Genomic DNA, 22,560 nt, shown 5'->3' with positions numbered 1-22,560 from the left:
GAAGGAGGTACAAGATAATAAAGAGGTGAAAAAGAAAAGCAAATTACAGTCCTTCGCACATGGTGCCTGCTCCTCAGTGACTGTTTGCTGCACTGAATCAGGCAGATCAAGGCCAGGAGAGGCATTTTCTTCCACCAAGAGCAAAGGGGTAAGTTGGAGACCTGAACGAGGTCACTGCGACTTAAAGGATGGGCCAGTCCCACTGGATGACTCAGGCTGGTGAGAGATGCCGGGTCCAACCAAGGGGAGGAGAATGCCTCAGGGTGTGGGGGGTGGGGGGTCGCTCAGGGCAAGGTGCAGGAATGGACTGGAAAGAAAACTGGCCAGAAAGCTGACTGCAGATATGTTCTCAGAACTCTGAGCACAACATCCCTGGAAAGTTGGCTTCTGCGGGCTCCATGGAGTAGAACAAGCCAAGGCCCAGACTGGGAGAAGCCTGAGCTGCCACGACCAGCTCTACGACCCTGGGGAATTCCTGAGCCTCTCTTAAACTGATCGTCTCTCTCAAAGCAATGTTGTGAGGACCAACTTCTTTTTATTTTATTTTATTTATTTATTTGTGGGGGGGAGAGGGAGAGAATCTTAAGCAGGTTCCACGCCCAGTGTGGAGCCCAATTCGACACTTGATCCCACGATCCTAAGATCATGACTTGAGCTGAAATCAAGAGTAGACACTCAACCAACTCAGCCACCCAAGGACCAACCTTTGAGTGTGAAAGAAGACCAGAAGACTCGAACTCATTATATAAATGGGGGGTCAGCATCTATGCCGAAAAGGTGCGCACAGCAGGCCCAGGGCTGCCATCTTTAGAAGCGCCTGCTTGCAAGGTGGGCCCTCATTTGCCATCTGGGAACTTGACAAGAAGACCTTTCCCAGTCAACAGTGAACTGTGGTCCACTGTGCCTGGACTATTTGTGCAAATAATGTGATAAGGTGAATATGTGCTTTCCTTCTAGGAGTCTGTAATTTTGGTACGTGTTAAGCAGAGGGTGCCCATGTGACCGGCCCCAATAAAAATCTTGGGTGCCGAGTCTCTAATGGGCTTTCTTGGGCAGAATCATCACACACATGTTGCTGTGTTTCCGTTGCTATGATAAATCTCAGCCATGAGTTCAACTCTATGCTGGGTCCTGTGGGCCCTTCCAACTAATCTCCAAATATGGGGGTGGTCTTGGGGACTCTAATACAGAATCGCTATTTTATACCGGCACCTAGCATGAGCTAACAGAGATCTTTACCAACTCAAGAAAGCCTGCTGTCACCACCCAATTAGAAGCGAAGTTACAGACGGAAGATGGGACTGGGCCCCAAGCCCAAGAAAGGGGAGGCAATAGATGGGGGGAGGAGGGGGCTGGGAACACTTCCCGAAAGCCCGCTGGGAGCTAATCATTGCGGTGGTGCCCACTTTGTCTTCCTAATTTCCTTTCTTCATCATTGCAATAATATCATTATTCCTATTTTTTAGATAAAGAAATTCAGGCACAGAGAGACTGAGTAACTAGCCTGAGGTCACACAGCTGGCCAGAAGAGTCTGGCTGGCTGCAGAAAGTATAGAGTCCTGGCTCTTCCCAGTGCGCACACTGCCTGCCTCGCTGCCACTCCCTCCATCAGGCTGTTTGGCCGGCCCTCCTCCTTTCTCTGCCAAGCAAGTCATGAAATGTTTTCTGCAAAACTAGAGCAGGAAGAGAAACAGGGCATCTGAGACCAAATGACCCTTACCATCTATGTTTGATATTTTTCAAAGCATCACAAAACCCACCATTTCATTTGACTCTCAGAACCACCATGTGCCGGGCTGCCGGGCACTGCCCTCCTTTCTTGGACGGGGACAATGAGGCCCAGCACAGACCGGGTGACTAGGACAAGGGCAGGACTCAAGCCAAGGCCTTCTTCCACATATCCCAGCGTCCGGCACCCAGGAGGAATGCTGGAAATACCTGCGGGCTGCAGGAATGAAGACGGAATACAAAATAAAAGTAGGTTCAACAGGAAACCAGAGGTCTCGTCTCTGAATTTTCTTTCCTTTTTTTTTTAAAGATTTTTATTTATTTATTTGACAGACAGAAATCACAAGTAGGCAGAGAGAGAGATTGGAGGAAGCAGGCTCCCCGCCAAGCAGAGAGCCTGATGCGGGGCTCGATCCCAGGACCCTGGGATCATGACCTGAGCCGAAGGCAGAGGCTTTAACCCACTGAGCCACCCAGGCGCCCCTCTGAATTTTCTTTTAAATCGTTTTTTCCTTTAGGGAGCGTGGGAGGCTCAGTTGGCTAAGTGCCTGACTCTTGATTTCAGCTCAGGTCACGGTTCTTGGTGTTGTGGGATGAAGCCCTGATTCCGGCTCCACGCTCAGCAGGGAGTCTGCTCAAGGATTTTTTTTCTCCCTCTCCCTCTGCCCCTCCTGCCTAGCTCATGCACACAATGTGCTCTCTCTCTCTCAAATAAATAAATGTATCTTTTTAAAAATATACATCGTTTTTCTTTCCAAACATATGCATAAGGATGCCTGGGTGGCTTAGGTGTCCGACTTTTGGACTCATCCAGGTCTTGATCTTGGGGTCATGAGTTCAAGCCCCACATTGAGCTCCACACCCAGTATGAAGCCTACTTTAAAAAAAAAAAAATGTGGGATGCCTGGGTGGCTCGGTTGGCTGAGTGTCTGCCTTTGGTTCAGGTCATGATCCCAGGGTCCTGGGATCAAGTTCCTTGTCAGGTTCCTTGCTCAGCAGGGAGCTTGCTTCTCCCTCTGCCTGCAGCTCCCTCTGTTTATGCTCTGTCTCTCTCTCTCAAATAAATAAATAAAATTTTTTTTTAAAAATGCAAAGTACTGACCAGTCAACGAAGAACTCCAAGTAACCTTCATTTGGTTTCTCTAGCTTCGGTGTCCCCATTTCTGCTTTCACTCCCACCAAGATGTCTGTGTGACCCTGTAGACACATGCAAGAAGGGGACAAGGGTCCTCACTCAGGGCAGGTAGCCAGATACCAAACCGCCAACCTCCTCTCCCAGACTAGGCCCCTGGGGGACTCTTTTAGGAGCACTGCAAAGCAACCTGGGAAGTGGCCCTTTGAAGAGGTAAGGGGTCCTTCAGATCTGTACAGATGCCCTCCCAGAGTCTGGCTTCGGTCTTGGATTCCCCGGAAAAATATGCACTCCCGAAGCCCAGAGGGGCCCGCAGCTGGCTCCCTAGGGCCTGCCTGTCCTCCCCCGGGGCATGGCCTGTGGCCACAGGGTACTCACCAGCTTGACCCTGGCAGACCCACTGGTGTTAGACACCACGTCGGTTTCTACTTCAACACATCGGTAGTCCTCACAGCCACGGCCATCCACACGGAGGTCCTCCTAAGGGCAATAACCATAACCCTAATACAACCACAACCCAACCACCAACAGACATCTAAAATCATGCACGCCATCTCCCCCAGGAGAACTAGGCAACACAGCATCGCCCCGCTCTTAGCAAATCACCCAGAATTCTGTCCTTGTAGCGAGGAACAATATTAGTATTTTCCACATGAGGGAATGAAGACTCAGAGAAGTAAAGCCATGTATCTGAGGTCCCACGACTGGGGAGAGCAAAGCTGGGTTTCCATCCAGGCCCAAACGAGGGCAAAGTCCATACTACATCTCACGACCCCGAACAGACACACGGAACAGACAAAATCAGCATGAGAGACAAAATAAGCTGGCGATTCCCAAACGGCATCAGGAAGTCTATGTTGTCAGAGTTACATCTGCCCCAGCTGTGCTCCCCCAAACTTAGCAAGATCTACGCCGTGGACAGCCAAAGACATCCAGTGCTTCTCTTCTAAAGCAGGCATTGCCGAGAACAGGGACAGCACGCTTCGGCCCGAGGGCCACCTGCTTCTGTGAAACACTGTACTGGAACACACCACGCCTGCTTTCACGCTACGATGGCAGAGCTGAGCGGTCGTGACGCACATCTTCTAACCTGCGAGCCCCAAATCTTCACTATCCAGCCCTTTATAGGAAAAGTGTGCCAACCCCTGCTACAGAAGATGACCTTCAGAGTGGTCTGCGTACTGCCTACCCCTTATCTCCGAGTATTTACTTCTTCCGCGATCTACGTCCATCAGCGTAACTCACGGACATCTGCTCTAGGCTGCGGCTGTAACCCAATACTGTCCTTACTTATGCCGTTGCTCCAAGTGTTCCCGATTTGGCCACTGGGGGTTCCTCTGGGTTGGTTCCTGCATTCTTTCAACATGCCTGAAATCGTTTCCGAGCACATCTTTACCTCTGACAAGACAGGATGTTCCAGACTCTGGTATTCTCCCTGCCCCGGCCCTGGGATCAGCCCTTTCTCCAAGAGGTCCTGGTTCCTTTCACTCAGAAACCAGGATCTGGCTGCTCAGTAAGTTCACTGCTGCCAGGGACCCACTGCTTCCAGAACTTCCCCGCAGACCGAGCTAGATGACATCTGCGTATGCTAACCCACAGCTGAGCTTATTTCTGAGTCTGTCCACGTAACTGTCGAAAGGCCACGTGTGCACGCGGAGAGTTGGTTCTAACCTTCCTCCTTGTCTTATTGGTAACTTCTTTCTCAGAAAGTGAGAAACCTGGCTCTCATTGTCTGCAACGTATTTATGTATTTGTTAAATCCTGAGAACCGAATTTACGCGGAGTACCGTTCTTTTCGTCTCCAGCCTTAGAGTGCCCACCCGGAAGCTTAACTAGCTGCCTGATCTAGGACAAGATGCTTGAGACTAGCATCTCCTTTGTTAAAAGATGGACATTGACTCAGAAGGCCTCAAACGTACTTCTCTAATTCTACAGATCCATAAATTAAAACAGCCACAATTACTTGCAAAAACTAATAGGAGCTATTCTCTAATGGGCGTTTACTATATTTGGGATAACGCGATAGGAATGCTACACAGCTGACACATTTCACTCTCACAATAACCCTGTAAGATAGCTTTTTTCATCCCTTTTACAGATAAGGAAAGAGGAGGAAAGATGCTAAATGTCTGGCCCCAGGTCACATGGCCAGTAAGAAGCACTTGAACTCCAAGCCAGAGCTCTTAACCCACAATTCCACATGGTCCTCTGCATTCTGGAGGATCTCTCCACTGGGCAACAGGAGACAGCCTCCCTCGAAGGGTGAACTGCTGGCTCTACCAGTTGGCCACAACAATGGAGAAAACAACTCTGAACACAGGGAGGCCACAGGTGACAGGACTTCCAACTATGGCTTTAAAATATCACTTTTCTGGAAAGATCTAGTCACCACCCTTTGTAGTGACAACACCCCTGTTCCAGGATGGAAAACCGGGCCTCACCAGGTACTGCCTTTCCAGCCTTTAAATCACTCTCTGCACTCTTAATCTCGAATAACAAACTGAGGGTTGCTGGGGGGAGGGGGGTCGGGAGAGGGTGGTGGGGTTATGGACATTGCGGGGGAGGGGGGTGCTGTCGTGAGTGCTGTGAAGTATGTAAACCTGGCGATTCACAGACCTGTACCCCTGGGGCTAAAAATACATTATATGTTTATTAAAAAAATTAAATTTTTTTTAAAAAAATCACTCTCTGCTCCCTGGGGAAGGCTCACTGGGAAAGGCTCAGGTGACAAGTAAGAGATAAACAAAAAGCTATAAATTTTCCTTCCCAAGGATGCACATAGTATATATTTTTTTTTTCATAGAAAAAAAGCACTGAAGAGAATAGGAGAAAAACAAACCAAAAACAAACAAACAAACAAATTAGTCCACAAATCATTGCACTCAGGACTTTTTTTTTTTTTTTAATCCAGCTTTCCTCATAAAAGGCTTAAAAATTACCCAAACCTGCTTGTTCTGGCTCAGAGCCAGACTCCCTACCAAAATGTTTATTCACCAGTAGCACCCGGAAGCAAGGGAATTAATCCATGTGTGACCATTTAAACAGGGGCTGCCCCACAGCAAAAGCTCCATCCAAAAACCCAACAGAAATGTCAACAAATGCTGGACACCGCCATGGAGTGATGGGACAGGGTTGCCCTTCTCCGCAGAGGGGGCTGGGACAGCTCCCGGTGACTTTCCAGTTGTTTCCTACCCAGTCACAACATCTCTGCCGACTGGGTGTGGTGTGGTGTGGTGTGGTGGAGTCCTCTCCAACCCATATATATATGTGTGTGTATAGACATACACACACATATAAATATATTTAATATATTATTTATATATATATTTTATGTACTATATATATATATTTAAAGATTTATGTATTTATTTGCGTCAGAGAGAGAGAGAGAGAGAAAAAGAGCATTCTGGGGAGAGGGACAGAGGAAAAGAAAGAGAGAATCCCAAGCAGACTCCCCACTGAGCGTGGAGCCCGACGTGGGGCTCCCTCCCATGACCCTGAGATCACGACCTGAGCCAAAACCGAGTGTTGGATCCTCAACCGACAGAGCCACCCACACGCCCCTCAACCTGTATTTAAATCTCTCCTGTCACACACCAGCTTTGTGACCTTGCGCAAGTTAACTCCTCAACAGCTTGGAGTCCGTCTCTTCATCTGGAAAGCAGGAATCACCCCAACCTTACAGAGTGAGAGAAGAATCCAAAAGCCAGGAATCATTTAGGGGACCCTCAGCACACTGTAGCACACACAAGTGCCTCCTGCACAGTTCCCTTCTCCCGCTTCCCACCTATCCGCTATCAGCTCACTGAATCTTCGAAAACAAGCCTGCAGGGAGCTTATGCATGAGGAAGGTCACTGAGGCACCTGTTTCGCTGTCCACAGCAGAGTGGAAGGACAGGGGACTCCACCCAGAAACACTTGTCTCAGCCCCAAGTAACCCAGTCCTATCACTTGTTAAAGGAAGCTGACAGGTCGGCTCTACTAACCTAACATGCTTGGGAGAATTTAGACTGTGGCCTTGGCAGTGAGGTTAACCCCCCATTACCTTGTTCTGACCTGTCCAACACCTCGGACCTGCTACAGAACGGAGACTAGAACACTTCTACTAGAATGCAACCCCACTTAGGAGAAGGACCACATCAGATCCGGCTCTGCAGGCCATGGCCCAAGTCACAGCAGGCAAAACCAGATGTCAGTCGTCGTTCACCTTCCGAGTGTACTGAGTAGTCTGCAATTCGAGGACGTGACTCTGTTCACTTCACAGAGTGCCTGGGTGCAGGCTTTTTGTACCACAAATGGGAAGGGCACGGGACTCGGAATCAAGAGTCCTGGGGGTTGGCTCCAGCTTTGCGTGGCCGGGTTGAACAGGTGAAACTGACTATTCCGCTTTACAGCTAAGGACCCCAATGTCGGCCCTGTTCCCCCTTTTTTGTGCTGTTCTGCCAACGATGCTTACAATGAAAACTAGAGCCACAGAAAAGAAATGGAAATCATCAGCTGAGCTACACCTCCCTTCGACTGCCAGGAAAAATTCCGTAAGATGGCTTTGACGAAGTCCAGAGAGGAATGCCTCTTGGTGGGGCTCATCCATCGCTAGGGCCTGGTCTGAAGCTTTGAAGGCCAGTGTCATGTCCAGGTCACGGCCACAGCATCAAGAAGCAGGCCTGTGGGAAGCCTACCCTGCCTCTGGCTCCACTGAGGCCACACGACTGAGCCACGGTCCACGTCCAACAGCCAGAGCCAGTGGTGTGGGTGTTTGACCCCACATACAATCCGGAGAGCAACCTGCTCCTCCAGCATGAAACTGACTCTCTCCTTGGAATCTGATCTCTGACCCGGGAAATACTTGAGAAGAAGGGAGTTCAAGAGGAACTGACAGGTCAGGTACGGAGGGTGGCCAGAGCGACCACGTGAAAGAAAGGCCAGGGTGGGGGACGGGGAGGCGGTGACAGATTTTTTTTGCCAAGATGAAGGGAAGCTGGACAGCAAGTGCTGCAGAGAAGAGATACACTCCAGGAGAGCGGAGTGGAGGTGTCACCACTGACATAAAGACGAGCGGAGAGTCACACAGACCACGTGGTCCATGGTGGAGCTGCCTTGGGACTTTCTAGCCCTTGCCACAAATCTGCTTTTTCTGGAGATGATTTAATAATCTCTAGCCCTCAATTGCCACAGGCTGAACCGCTGGCGGGGTCACTGTGAAGGCTGGGAACACAGCGTGCACAGTTCAGCACAAAGCCACACTTCTGACGGAAAAAACAAACTTGAAAAAAACCCAACATCTCTTCGGCGTTGACCACCTGCCAGGCGCGCTGTATTTCCCCATCTCAGCATTTCTCACAAGCCCATTCTTCCCACCCACCCCCCACGATGGATACAGTCTCATTTTACCAGAGGGAGCTGGCTCAGAAACTCAGGTAAAATCGCTCTCACTGTGAATGGCGCGGCTGGTAAAAGGGCTCCACTTGGTCGGGCTCCCAGGTCCTCCTGCTAACCCAGTAGGAGACCACACGACCTCAGGCTGGCAGGAGCAGGGACTCAGCAGCGGACTCTCAGCTGGACCAGGCCAGTGGTCCACCTGTAGGCCAATGTCTGCTGGTGGCATCAAAATCTCCTGACACTTTATGAACACGTCCATTCCCAGGCTCCAAGACCAAAGGTAGAGATTCAGAAGGTCTGGGCAAAGCCTAGGAATCTGCACTTTGCAGGTGAATGAAAGGTACTTCAAGACTTCAGAATCACCAGGCTGAGACGGAGGTCAGCTGTGTCTCCTCAGGAAGAAAACGCACACCTAGCCAGTTGCTCAAACCCGAAAGAGGGTAAACCCTAGATTCTGTAAATTCTAAAATCTGCCCCCCACATTCCCTGAGTATTGTAAATAGAGAAAAAAACAGTTTGAGATACGAGTCGGTAAAACAAAAGCTGTACAAAGAAAGGCAAATACAGTTCTAAAGGAACTTAACGAAAGTGGGAAAGATATGGGGCGCCTGGGTGGCTCAGGGGTTAAAGCCTCTGCCTTCGGCTCAGGTCATGATCTCAGGGTTCTGGGATCGAGTCCCGCATCAGGCTCTCTGCTCGGCAAGGAGCCTGCTTCCTCCTCTCTCTCTCTCTCTGCCTGCCTCTCTGTCTACTTGTGATCTCTGTATGTCAAATAAATAAATAGAATCTTTAAAAAAAAAAAAAAGCGGGAAAGATACTACTTGGAAAGATAACAATACAGTATATACCACGAACTGTTTAAAGTCTAGAAAAATGGAGTGTGGGAGGGGACAGTGTCCAGAACGTCCCCTCTTCCTTCCTGTTGCTCACATGCTTCCAGATGGAAAAAGAAAGAAAGAGAAGTAGAAACAGGGATTCTCTCTGGCCCTTGCTTTGGGAACCCTATTTAAGGACCAGACGACAAGGCTTTCACTGCAGTAGGAAAGCACCATGAAAGTCAGGTACGGGCTCTTGTGATCACACAGATCTGGATTTCTGTCCCCGCTCCACCACGTACTCTCTGTGTGACCATGGACCCTGTCTGAACTCAGTTCTTCATCTGTAATATAGAGATAATAATACTCACCTTCAAGCCAGTTTCAAAGATTCAATGACATAAAAATTATAGTATGTGCCTAACCAGGGTGGGACACCTCAGCCTTCAAAGGGTGACAGGGAACCTAACAGAAACCAATCCAATCATATACTAAGAATACTGATGGATCAACCTTTCCATTGATCCTGTCCACGGATCCCTTTGATCTGCTCCCTTGGATCCATTCTCCATCCTTCTCTGGCCTCATCTGTGCACCAGGTTATCTCCTTCTCAACTACATCACCTGTACTCCCTTCACTGTCTTGTGGTTGGGTCTAGCCAATGAAAGGTCCAAAAGGAGATGAGACAATGCTTCCCGTCCCCCCTCCCTACCACCCTGAACCGGGGCCACATTTCTGACAGCGCTTTCATCTGGCCAAGCCTACGGTGTCTGTTGAGCAGCTCTTCCTCCACAGTTGTAGCTATCACTGGCATCTAGTAACACAACTGCCTCCCTCAACCCTTCAGCCTAGGGATTACAGCTCCTCCCTGCCATTGCTCATCTCTGGGCTCCTCAGTATCTCTTGTCAATTACCTGAAATCCACCCACACCACTATAAATAGTGGCATCATACAAGTCTCCTGAATTATCTGAATGGGATTCCATATTCTGCCAGAACCTAATATGATTCATCCTCCTTGCTGACAAAATGCTTTCTCTCAAGTGTGCCCCATGCTCCCAGTGGCCATTTTTGAGCCTAATGATTCTGTCCGTCCTTTCATCTGACCCAAGCTGAAGCAAAGACATTTTTCTCCTGATGATGTTGGAACTGAACTAGAAGGGATGGCTTCTTATATACAGAGGAACCATAATCCCAGGAGCTGAGAGGTAACCACATTCCTCCTACCACGTGGCCTGAGAAACCGCAGGCCAGTCTGAAGAGAGGTAAGAAAAAGCAGAGGCATAAAAAGCAGCAGAGATGAGCAAGGGAGAGCCTGAAGATGACCCTGAATCCCTAGAATAACACTCACAACCTTCTAAAGCATATTTTTTGTGCTTGAGTGAGTTTGTTGGTTACCATTACTGGCAACTGAGTCCTCAACATACATTGTGAGGTTAATTTCAACTGCTTCCGGGTCACCTCTGTGGCTCAATTGGTTAAGTGTCTGCCTTTGGCTCAGGTCATGATCCCTTTTAAGACCTGCCTTACAAGTCCCACATCAGGCTCCTTGCTCAGCAGAGAGCCTGCTTCTCCTTCTGCCTGCCGCTCCCCCTGCTTGTGCACGCGCACTCTCTCTCTTGCTCTCTCCCTGGCAAATAAATAAAATTTTTAAAAAATAATAATAATTTCAACTGCTTCTAACGACCACCAAACCAAGACGAAATATCCCTGAAATAGTAAAGGAACCAAAGGCTGAAAGGAAAGGGATGACAGATGCTAAAACTGACCATACTGCACAAAGGTGAAAAGTAAAACAAGCAAAAACACAAGTAGGTCTACAGACACAAGAAATAACAGAATTTCTGGGAGGTACCGTATAAGGTGCACTGCCAGCACTCAAAGACCAACAAAACAAAAGTTGAGGTGATTTTAGAACTGAGTCAGTGGAAACCCCATGGGAAGCTTAATCACCTGCCTTCTGACCTTTATTCAGATGGTGTCAATGCTATTTCCCTCCTCCATAAATATAGCAAATTTGTAGCCAACACTAATAGTCCTTACAAAGAGATTTCTTTAAAGTCAGTTACTCTGGGGTTTCCTGGGTAGCTCAGTTGGTTAAGTGTCTGCCTTGGGCTCATGCCATGATCCCAGGGTCCTGGGAAAGAGTCCCGCATCAGGCTCCCTGCTCTGTGGGAAGCCTGCTTCTCCTCTCTCTGCCTGCTGCTCCTATGCTTGTGCTCTCTCTCTTTCTCTGTCAGATAAATAAATAAAATCTTAAAAAAAAAAAAAAAAGTCAGGTACTCTGCATGGCTCCATGATACACAGAGCAGAGCATTTACCAACAACTGTGGCCCTAATATTAGGTTCATGGTACGGATTAGATAGAGATTTAACTTTAAAAATAAAAAGAGGGGCGCCTGGGTGGCTCAGTGGGTTAAGACTCTGCCTTCGGCTCGGGTCGTGATCTTGGGGTCCCGGGATCGAGCCCCGCATCAGACTCTCTGCTTCGCAGGGTGCCTGCTTCCTCCTCTCTCTCTGCCTGCCTCTCTGCCTACTTGTGATCTCTGTCTGTCAAATAAATAAATAAAATCTTTAAAAAAATAAAATAAATAAAAATAAAAAGAGTGCCCAACTGACCTCCCTTTTAAGACCTGCCTTACTCAAACAATCTCACTGAGTACCCACTAATCGCTGGACACTGGCTAGGTTTTAAAGGGACCAAATGACAGATCACTACCTCGAAGATCCATGAGAAAGGAGTGACTGAGCCTCCAAACCTCCAAACCCTCTAGGATCAGGCATCTAGCCACCTCAATAACCTGATCTACCACCACCACCCCCAGCCCACCCCTGTGGCTTCACACCTCCTCCACCTGAGAGCCTGCAGATTCAGCAACTCTGCCTCCAGGAAGGCTCAAGCCTATTTAATGCTTAAGCATGCTGAGAGCTCATTTCAAATGTTATTTCCTTAGGGACGCTTCCCCTGACTTCCTGGACTAGATCAGGTCCCTGACTTCTTCTTCGTTCACAGCCATCAGTACAATTTTACATACAGGCACACAAACAGATCTACAATTTGTCTCCTCCTTCTAGCATAGGAACTATATAAGGGCAGGATCCTTCTCATCCCTTGAGTCTAGCTTAGTTCTAGGTCGATTGAACGAATACGGAGTCCTGAAAACACAAAGGAGGGACACTTGACATGGATTTAAGGGAGCAATTCCACCTCCTTAGGGAAGACTTCGGAGCATCACAGTCCCCAATATTGTATAGCTCCTTTGACCTCCACTAACTATACCACTCCCTTAGCATATATGTTACATTCCATTGCCTTTACTTTATTCATCTTTGAAATAATAAAGAAATCAATGGCTGAGGGAAAGGGGATGCCAGAAGCTGAATTTGGCCATACTCCACTGTATGTGAAAAGTAAAACACAAAATGATTAGGCCTCTACAGGCAAGAACAGGATTCTGGTCAGGATTCACCAAGACATCTGGGGATGTCTCTAACCTGGGTAGGTTACAAACAAGAAGGACACACTTGGCTTTCCTTGGTAGCTCATTACACCCAACATTCTCCAATCTCGCTCAGGAGTGGTCTTTGCTTCAAGGGCAGAAAACTGACCACAGAAGATCTGAATATAGTTACAGCTGCCTCTAAGGATCTTAATAATCCACTGCAAAACTAAGTGCCACTGGCTGTAGAGCTGCTTTTTAAACATTCTTCCCCCTTTATTTGTAAGGGGGAATATATGTAATATATTTATTTATATTTCCAAAGCGCTTTCCCCTCACTGCCTTCTCTCCCTGTGCTTCCCAACCACGAGGTAAGGAACAGCGGTCCTGAAGCCTCCTGCCAACCCCCATTTCCTAGCAGAGAAAAGTGAGGCTCGGCCCAGGGATGCGACTCCCTCAAGCTGAAAAGACGGCCCTGGGGGCGGTGCTCCCTCGCTAAGTAAAGGCCTCAGGGACCGCCTTCCCACCCAGGTTGGGAACCTTGTAGACCTGGCAGGTTTCAAGTACGCACACAGCCCTAAGTGCACCCTCGCGGTGGGATCCTAAAGAGACTCCCGTTGCCGGCTTCGGGCTGCAAACGCCGGCTGCAGAGCTGTCTAATGACCAGGTAAACCCAGCACGCCTCCCGAGGGAACCGAGGGCGCGCCGCCACCCGCAATGCCAGGGGAACCCGATGGCTGACGCCGCGGCTCAGCTACCTGAACGCCGTGCACGATATACACCTTCTCAGCCTCGCTCAGCGTCACGGACGCCATGCTGCCGAGCCGCTCCGCTCGTCGCACGTCATCTGCTCGCGTCGCCCGGGCGCGGATAGCGCCCCCCACCACGCGCCCTGCGTCATCAACCTGCGCGGCGGCCGCTCCTGCAGCCACCGCCGCTGCCGCCACCGCCGGCAGCTCGATGGGCTTCTCCTGCGCGCCGCCCCGTGTCTGGACGAGTCCAGGAAGCCGCGGCGCCTCGTGCCGGGGAGCCATCGCTGCAGCCCGAGGCCGGGTTCCGGGTCAGGGGCTGCAAGGGGAGGCGACGGCGGCGGCGGCGAGAGCCCCACCGGGGGCCTGGGACTGGGGAACTGCCTCCGGCTTCACGGTCAGTTGGGAGGGGGAACTGGGGTTGAGTGAAAAGGCTGGGGTGAGGCCAGAGGCGCGGGCCGGGGCCGGAGCTTAGGACTTGTAGTGGGAGAGGCGCGCGTCGCAGTTTGCTCAGAGCCAGAGTTGAAGTAGCAGAGCGAGTGTGTGTGTGTGTGTGTGGTGTGTGTGAGAGAGAGAGAGAAAGAGAGAGAGAGAGGAGAGACCTGAGAGAAAGAGGAAGGTCCTCAAAGAGAGACCGACCGACCCTGAGCGAGGGGAGGCGGATGTCATGATTGGCCTGAGGGGCTGTCTCCTTGCTCTCCTCCCCTCTTCCCCCACCCCCATCCCTCCGTCCCGCATTTCCCTAGTCCCTAGGATGCGCGAAAAGAAGAGGCGGTGAAGCCCTCTTTCCTTCGTTCTGGGTGGGGAGGGTCGGGGCCGGGAGTGAGTGCCCAGTAGTCCCAGGGCGTCCTCACTCCACCCCAAGGATTCCACCCCTGCCCACTCTCTCGGGCTGACCAGACTGTGACCCCGAACGTTGCAGGATTTCCCCTTGCCCCAGGTGGTCGCTGGAGCATTATCCCAAAGAGAGGAGGGGGCAGAGTCTTGGTAGCTGGTGCTGGCCAGGGGCACAGTGTCCAGGCGTCCCCAGTGCTTCCCAGCGATGGCTGGAAGCCTCGGCTTGATGGTGTGGTCGCTGGGAGCTGTAGACAGCTGCGGGGGGCGGGGCGGGGGGGGGGGTTGTGCGGGAATCCCAGCCCTGGCTGTGGCCAAGTTGGAGTATGGGCCTTGGATATCCAGAAGGGATACCCACAAGGTGAATATAGGGTCACTGCAGGAACCCAATAAGGCAAGGCAAGATAAGGTATGGTACAGATTTTAAAGAGGTCATGTGGATAAATGGGGGAAAGTTAACCCAGAGTGACTGAAGCAAGGGTGTCTGACGACTTTTCCAAATTCCCTCTTTTAAGGAGCCTCCCTGTTCTGAAAAGTGAAAATACAGTAATCCTTGACAGCTTGATCATCTGAAGAATGTATTTCTTTGCTAGTAGCTTCGATACTGTCTCATAGGTGACTATTGAGAGCTTACTATGGATGGGCTTTGGGCCAACTTTGGAACACTAAGACAAGCAAAACACGACTTCTGCCCAGAGTAGCTCCCCAGGCAGAGGGAAAGGCTCTAGGGTCAACATAACCACAGAAAATGGTTAAGAACTATAGTGGTGGCACCCATGAATACAGTGGGATTAGGGAGGTGGGTCAGAGGAGGGTAAAGGGAAGAAGTACCTGCCCATATTTTTAAGCTGTAAACTGCTGGGTTCCAAAATAAATAATCACTTAGTAGACTGGACATGAGTTGCTTCTTATGTCTCCATAGTTCTCTTATAGGTATACCTACAGGGAAGACATCCTGCAGGGTTGGACTTGGCCCTCCAGGGAGACTGGGAGAGGTGAAGCCGGAAGGCTTTTCTTCCGAATGAAAGCACAGGTGCCCCACCTGTTGGGGCACATAGGAATCTTTGTGTGGTTGGACACCTGGTTTCTATGTGAGGAGCTTTGTGATGAGATAATAAGGCGCTGCTGATGTTAGAAATGATATTCTGTTCTAGAGATTGCTCAGAAAGTAAAGACCCTGAACATGGAGTTTTAGTAGCTAGATAACTAAGAGAATTGTAGATTTTAAAAGTGGCAGCAAATGGACAGATCAGAAAAGACAGAAAGAGTCTGAGTTTGGATATCATGGAATCATCTTTATATAAAGATCTTTCAATATGTCTTTGAAAATATAGAACGCAAACTTGAACCATTCCCCTGACAATTGACTAAAGGTTCCTTGCTGGAGAAGAGTTGGCAGTATTTGCTAAATAATTTTATGAATGATGTCTGACATGTTAGGCTAAGTAGGTCTGAGAGGTGTAAACAGCAGAATGTTTATTTTCAGTTCTCTGCTAAAACAATGACACATTCAGTAACTGTTACATATCAATGCTGGCAGAACATTTTTTATCATGTTTGTTGTGATAATGCATTACACATTTTTAAAACTCATAAATTCGGAGTTCTTTTTTGGTTTATTGAAGTCAAAGAAGGCATGTTAGCCAGAAAATCAAGAAGCCAAGAATAACACCTTAGTCTATAAAACCAACATGTTTTTCTATCGAGAGATTCTTGAGGGCAAGGGTGGGGGGGCTATGTTTTGTAAGCCTGTCCATTCTGAACCTCTTACTATGTAAATTTTATTTAACATTAACTTACGTAGTGCTTATTAAGTGCCAAGCACTGTTCTAAAGCACTTTACAATGATTAACTGATTCAGTCCTCACATGAGCCCTATGAGGCAAGTACCGTTATCCCTATTTTACAGATTGGGAAGCTGAGGTGCAGAGAGGTTGATTGTCTTGATCAAGGTCACAGGTCACATGACTAAAAAGTGCCCGAGCTGGGGTTTGAGACCAGGCAATAACTCCCATACCTGCAGTTCTAACCATCCCCTTATGTGGTCTCCTCACCAGACTACACTTCATTTGTCCGAGTATTCGGTGAAGGAGGCCTGTTTAGTTATGGAATTGTTAACTGCTCTGTAGGCTGTTAGTTAGTTTTTATTCCAAAAGCAGGGAGTCTGTTCAACCATAAATTCACATCCCTTGACTCCTTCTTCTAAAGGAATGTCAAACATGGTGCGGAGGGGACGCTCGCTATGTGTGTTTCAGCCTCCCCTTTCGGATAAGGGAAAAGGTTACATACAAGCCAAGTGGAGCTTAACTCAGAGTAGCTGAGAAGAGCCCTCAACAACAGAGAAGGCTGTTGGATCTGGGACGGATGATGGAGCGAGGCATGGAGACCCTGATGCCAACCATGTGCCTTACTCCCAGAATAGACATCTAGAAGCTCTTCAAACAGGAGGTATTTGTTTGCATGCCTGTGAGTGTCTAGTGTTCTTGTGGACTCAAAGAGATGGGAAGCTGAAAACACACCTGCCTAAAAGGAGTTGAGGATTTGCTGTAGCTGGAGAGCCCAGGCACTCAAACTAGCACATAAACAAGACAGTGAAATAAAGTGCCCAATTGAGCCAGTGTGGTAATTAGACATGAGGCCGACCTGTAATAAGGTGCTAATTGTGCAGGCCAGGCATCAAGGATGAGAGATAAAGAGCTGCTATTAGCCACTAACAGACAACAATGACATTACAGCGGTGGAATAAATCTGTCCCACCTAACCTTGGTTAATTAAAGCAGTAAAAGCCAGTTACAGAAGAGCTTGGGGCAACGCAGAGTCCATGGTGCTGAAGTTGCAGGGATTTCTTGAAAGACCAGCAGGGGAGCGTCTTCCCAGGCTCAAAGAGAGGCAGCCAAGTGCCAAGCCTTTACCTTTGCATTTTCACAATTAGCCCGAAACTGCAGAAAAGCAAATGCAAGTAACTTATTTTCCCTATGGATCTGTCTCCTTTAAACACTTTGATTTGTCCTGCCTGTGCCATGTCTGAAGAAACACTCGATATAAATAACCTGTCAGTCATGCAGGCAGGTCTGTGGCTGTGTTGCTTTTCCAGAAATTACAGCTCTTAATTACAGTGGCAGAAAAACTGATAGGACTCCATCAGTAAAGCTTATTCTCATATAGAGGAATGGTCTTCGTGTGTGTTTCCGTTTGAGAAGGTAGCAGGGTGCTTCTCACATCTTTCATTAGGGCATGTGTGAACAAAGGGTTGGGGGGGTCACATATTCTGATTAGCAAGTCTGGAAATACTTAAACACGCATACTCATGCTAATAGCCCCAGAATCTGGATAGAAATGGAGGAGTGAAGTCCGGGTATTGACCTGCTTGGGGGGAAGGGGAGAAGCAAATGCCACGCTGCCTCTAGTTTCTTCTTGTGTTTGCATGTTTTTAATCACTTGCTTTCCTCTTTGGAAGCAGATTTCCAGAGACAAATGGCCAGGTTATTCCTGGCTCTCAACTGCGAAGGTAAGAAGGCTTCAGTTCCCTGTCCCACCTGATTCAGTTATCCATCCAAGAAATGCCAGGAAATACCAGGAAAACTCCATCTTTTCATAGTCTACTCCAAACTGTAAGCTTTCTGTTATGTAGAAACTTGGCAGTTGAACTCTGGATGTTTCTGGGCTACCTGAGACAGGCATTTCTCCTGGTCAGGGTCTGTGGGGACAGAATTCCTTTCGGTGGGATAAATATCTCACCTTAGAAAAATAAGCCTAGTGGGACAGATGCAATTCTGGCCACAGTTCTGTTGCAGCAACTTCTAATGTGGCTGTGGACAAAGCGTACATTTCTAAACTGAGAAATAGCAACAAAAAAATCTAGAAAGGCAAGATGATTAGGAAGATAAGACAAGATCTTTTGGCACAAAGACTACTGGGTGTCTATTCCAGTGATCTGGGCTTTGCCACAGATCATTTTTTGTGATTTTTTTAAGAGCAAATCTCTTTTTTTTTTTTTTTAAGATTTTATTTATTTATTTGACAGAGATCACAAGTAGGCAGAGAGGGGAAAGCAAGCTCCCAGCTGAGCAGAGAGCCCGATGCGGGGCTCGATCCCAAGAACCTGGGAACATGACCTGAGCCGAAGGCAGAGGCTTTAACCCACTGAGCCACCCAGGCGCCCCTAAGAGCAAATCTCTTAACTGTTCTAAGCCTCATCTTACCCTAAAATGTGTATCTTACCAAGATGGTAAAACTCAGAACCAATCACGGATACACGTCCTGCTTCACTTTTAAAGATTTCTCTCTCACCACTTAGTAATATTTGATGCATTTTGGTAGTGCTTTTTCCACTCTGAAAAAAAAAAAAAAGTGAATTAACAAAAGGAAATGATAATTGTTTGGAAAACTGAGCATGCTCAGGAAAATGCCTAACAGTTATTGGTGGATTTCTTTATATGAAGAAAGAACAGGGAAAGGAAGTTAAGGGATGCTTTTGGTAAACATATAAAAATCCAAGAAATTAACAAAATATTGAATTTGCTCCTGAGAACAGAGGATTCAGAATCTCAATCCTGCAGGGGATCTCGGCATGCAGCTCAGTCTTCCCTCATTTTAGAGGTGAGGCCACCGAGGCCCAGGGAGGGCAACTCTTTGGCCAGAAATCAGGTGGTAGTGGCCGCAGGAAGGGGAGTAGAACTGTGGCCTCTTGACCCCAAGCCAGTCTGTTTTAACTTAGCACTGGCCTCCCTTCTGTCTCCGAAGCCCTAGATGGATGTGACAGAGCCTGTTCACGGGCCGTGGATGTGGACAGCCGGTTCCTTGGTCCCAGGGTCTTCCCCAAGGCTCCGCTCTGGTGTGGCACCTACGGGTGCCGGGGATGAAAGGCATCAGCAGGGATCTAAAGCTGTATGGCTTCCCTTCTTGCTCCCAGTGCCATTGCAGTAACTGGTTCTCTTGCTCTCCCCTCAATCTTAGATCCTTCCACGGGCCTTCTGCTTTTAGTCCCTAAAAAAGCCAAGTGCTTGCCTGGGTGATGTCACAGTGGCTGCATGTCTGCCATGGCACAATGTGGGGGCAGGTGCCATTTTCAGGACCTCGGGTGGGACCCTTTGATGGTTGGTCTCTGCCTAGCATGGGTGGGCGCTCTCTCCGAAAAAGCAGCGTGCTGGAACTTAGCCCCCCAAGAAGCATTCTCCAACAGAAGCAGATTTTAGGGACTCAGTCCAAGGGTGACTGTCCCCGCTGAAGTTTCACATACCTCCTGCTTCCTAGATTAAGGCAGGATCAGTCCTTCCAAATGTTGGCTGGTGTTCAGCCAGGGCCCCGCCTTAGAGGACAGAATGCTTAAGTTCAGGCCTGTGGCCTGTGAACGCTGCCACGCATGACCCATCCACTAGCACCATCTCAACATAACCATGTGTGGGCAAGAGAGCCAAACAGTAAGTAACCCAAGGTCATGGCTGAGGCACCGGCGCACCTTTCCCTTTGTTTTCTGGTTACGGGGGCAAAATTAGTGGTTGCAATGAGGAGTAAAAAGCAGGCTCTGGAATGAGAGCAGTCTGGGGAATGTACCCTCTCCATTGCTTCTTTAGAGTATGAGCTTAGGCATATCTCTCCATGCCTCAGTTTCCCTTCTGCAAAAGGGCATGGGAAAGCCAGGGTTTATATTTACAAGGAAGAGCAAAGAGAAGACGTGTCTGGCACTCAGCTCAGTGTCTGCGGGGTAGTAGACACCTAGGAAGAATTGGGGCCCCACTCTTAGATTCAGCATGCCCCCCACTGTGGCAGGAGCCAGGCAGAAGGCCCAGCTGGGAATCTACCCTGCCAGAGGCCAGTGGACCTGATTAGGAGAGGCTCACATACTGTGAGAGTAACACAATCATGGACAAGCAGTGTTGTTAAAGGCAGCTGGGTTGATGATACATTGTTGCCCTTGAAAAGATTTTGTTGCTGGGTTGCAGACTTCTGGAATGCAGGGAGATGGCTGCACAAGCCTGGGGCAAGTTCGGTCTGATAAACTGAAGGGGGGTGGGTAGTCACCTGTCTAACCGTTTTATGGACCTTCAGCTCACTCCTAGAGCTTCATTTTTTTACTCATCTAGTTTGGATGAGGGCAGGTAAACCTTGCTAGTCTCTTTCTCAAAGGCTGAGTGTTTCAGGCCCAGTGTGTGTAAGGTAGTCTGGGGGGCGGTGTCGAGATCCGTTGAAGAGACGGCTGCCAGATATCAGTCAAATAGCACAGAAAAGAAAGAAAAAAAAAAAACTTTTTTTTTAAAGAACAGGTACAGTAGGCTTCCAGGAGCTAGTGAAAGGAATGTCTGTTTAGGGTCCATTTCTTGGGTTTTTTTCAAAAGAAGTCACGAATCTTAGAGATCTAGTCCTTCCCAGTCACTTTAGAGACGAAGCCATCAAAGCGAAGCTGAAGTGACTTTTCCTGGGGTCCATGAACTGTGTGAGGGAGTAGGAAGCAGAACTCGTGGTCATTCCTCCCCTCCCGCTCTGGGAAAAGAAAGTCACGTGCTGTGCTCAGACTGTGGTCTATGGTGGCAGACAGAGCTGGTTTTGAGTCCTGGCCTTACCACTCCCTTGCTCTGTGTGACTTTGGGAATATTACCCAAGACTTCTGCATCTCACTGGGTTGAGGTGTAAGAAGGTTGAGGTGCTGGATTTTTGTAAGAATTACAATGAGCTGCATTATCTAAGTCAGTCATCATAGGCATTTGGTTCATGTTGGTGCCCATCTCCATTCCTGGAGACAGCGCTGCATGTTTTGTCTAAAACTTTTAGACAGAGTCTCAGACAGATTTGGATTTCTTCATCTATGGAACAGAAGGAGTTTGGCTCAAATCTAATAGATGGTCTTGAAGGTTTCTTCCAGCTCTAAAATTCTGACCCAGATGGTGATTTTTTTTAACCAGTTCATGGTACACATGGTCCTGTTTTAAAGTCTCATTAATTTTCCTCATTGTTACAACATATCATAAAGTACACCTATAAAAGGGGAAAATAGACTGTGTTACCCAAACGAGTGTAGTTTCTACGGATCCCCAATGTTTGTGACCTGTATTATGGCATCCTCCATGTGGATGTGATGTAGGAAAGACGTTAGAGTTCCAAGCCGAGGGCCAAGAAAGAATTCTAAGACGTCTTTGGTGCAAACAGGTGGTTTTATTTAAAGCAAGGGGACAGACCGTGGGCAGAAAGAGCCACCCCGGGATCATGAGGAGTGGCCCATCATATACTTTCAAGATGGGAGGGGGTTAGGGATAGTGTAAACCTCCCGGGTATTTTGGAAACAAGGTTTCCAGGTTCCTGGGGGCCTAGCTATTGTTAGGAGAGGTCGTTTATTGCTGTTTAGTAGAAACTCACTCTTGGAGACCCTTCAGATGTATATGGGTATGTATATGGGTGGGTCATATGCTTGGGATGATTGCCAACATATATCTGATAAAGGAAATTTCCAAGGGAATTTTTATGTTAAAGTAAACTTACAGAATGCTGGGGATTGGGCTAAGATCAAGATGCCTTTTGCGCTTCGCAGAGTATCAATATTGAGGCAGTTTAGTCCCTGGAGGAAGGTCACTCTGCCTGTTTCAAGGACTTGTCAGTGGGCTGTAGGTGGTAAGGAATTAATAATTCCTATTCTGCCTTTGTGTCCCGCATCAGGTGTGTATTTTTTTTTTTTTTAAGTAGATTTAGAAAGTCAGGAGTTGGTGATCTGGCCACTTGTAGTATAATAGTCCATTGTGATAAGTAAGAGAACTGTTAGCATCCATTCGCTGTCCAAATCCCAGACTTCGTTCTGAAATGCAGGCCTAGTATTAAGAAGTCTGAGCGCGCACATGAGTCTGTTTTATACGAAGGTTAGGAGGCCAGAAGGAAAATTTAACTTACGACCCCTATCTGGTCTTCTTGGTGAACCTTATTGTTTATAGTGTTTGGTTTGGGAGTGTGATGTTTTACTTTTTTACTTTTTTTTTTTTTTGGTGTTTTTTTGTTTTAAGGTTTTATTTATTTACTTGACAAACAGAGATCACAAGTAGGCAGAGAAGCAGGCAGAGAGAGAGGAGGAAGCAGGCTCTCTGCTGAGCAGAGAGCCCGATGCGGGGCTCCATCCCAAGATCCTGGGATAATGACCTGAGCCGAAGGCAGAGGCTTTAACCCACTGAGCCGCCCAGGTGCCCCTTTTTTTAGTGTTTTATTGAACATTGAGTATGTCAGAAGACAAGAGACAGGCAGAGCAGGACAGGATCCTCCCGCAGAGAGTGGTGTAGACTTGTCGGTAAAGATCTTCTAGAACAGGCCAGGGCATTCTGCCTGCCTGGACGCCTTCCTTGGCTGGCAGGTTGTGATGCAGATGATAAGGCACCTTTCCTTCGAACCACACCCTTACCTTTTAGAAGAGAAAGTTCGGTGATTCATTCTTTTTTTTTTTTTTTAGTGAAATATTTCAAACATAGTGATTCATGGTTCATTCTTTCTTTCTCTGAGAACCCTCTAA

At 48.2% G+C, this 22,560-nt stretch overlaps 2 protein-coding genes across 6 annotated transcripts in view; one reads left to right on the top strand and one right to left on the bottom strand.

Annotated features, from left to right (window-relative positions):
• Nucleotides 1–13,368, bottom strand: part of EXOSC7 (exosome component 7) — a 33,384-nt gene extending 20,016 nt beyond the window's left edge. Inside the window, exons 1-3 of the mRNA XM_032867823.1 lie at nt 13,254–13,368; nt 3,239–3,340; nt 2,831–2,925 (exon numbers count right to left, since the gene is read on the bottom strand). Coding sequence (XP_032723714.1) covers nt 2,831–2,925; nt 3,239–3,340; nt 13,254–13,310 — 254 coding nt within the window. The 5' untranslated portion in view covers nt 13,311–13,368. The remainder of the gene's footprint in view (nt 1–2,830; nt 2,926–3,238; nt 3,341–13,253) is intronic.
• A 25-nt stretch (nt 13,369–13,393) lies between these two features.
• ZDHHC3 (zinc finger DHHC-type palmitoyltransferase 3) overlaps nt 13,394–22,560 on the top strand; it is a 51,568-nt gene continuing 42,401 nt past the window's right edge. The window contains exon 1 of one of the 5 annotated variants that reach the window (XM_032867816.1): nt 13,394–13,641. The gene's annotated coding sequence lies outside the window, so the exon portion shown is untranslated. Of the gene's footprint in view, nt 13,642–19,165; nt 19,499–22,560 lie in introns of those variants that run through there. The other 4 variants (XM_032867819.1, XM_032867820.1, XM_032867822.1 and 1 more) reach the window with 4 other exon arrangements.

This window comes from Lontra canadensis, unplaced genomic scaffold (assembly GCF_010015895.1).
Source record: "Lontra canadensis isolate GAN:19392208 unplaced genomic scaffold, GSC_riverotter_1.0 scaffold35, whole genome shotgun sequence".
In the NCBI taxonomy this organism is placed as follows: Eukaryota; Metazoa; Chordata; class Mammalia; order Carnivora; family Mustelidae; genus Lontra; species Lontra canadensis.
The sequence above is the reverse complement of the archived record's forward strand: the minus strand, read 5'-3'. Positions and strand labels throughout refer to the sequence as shown.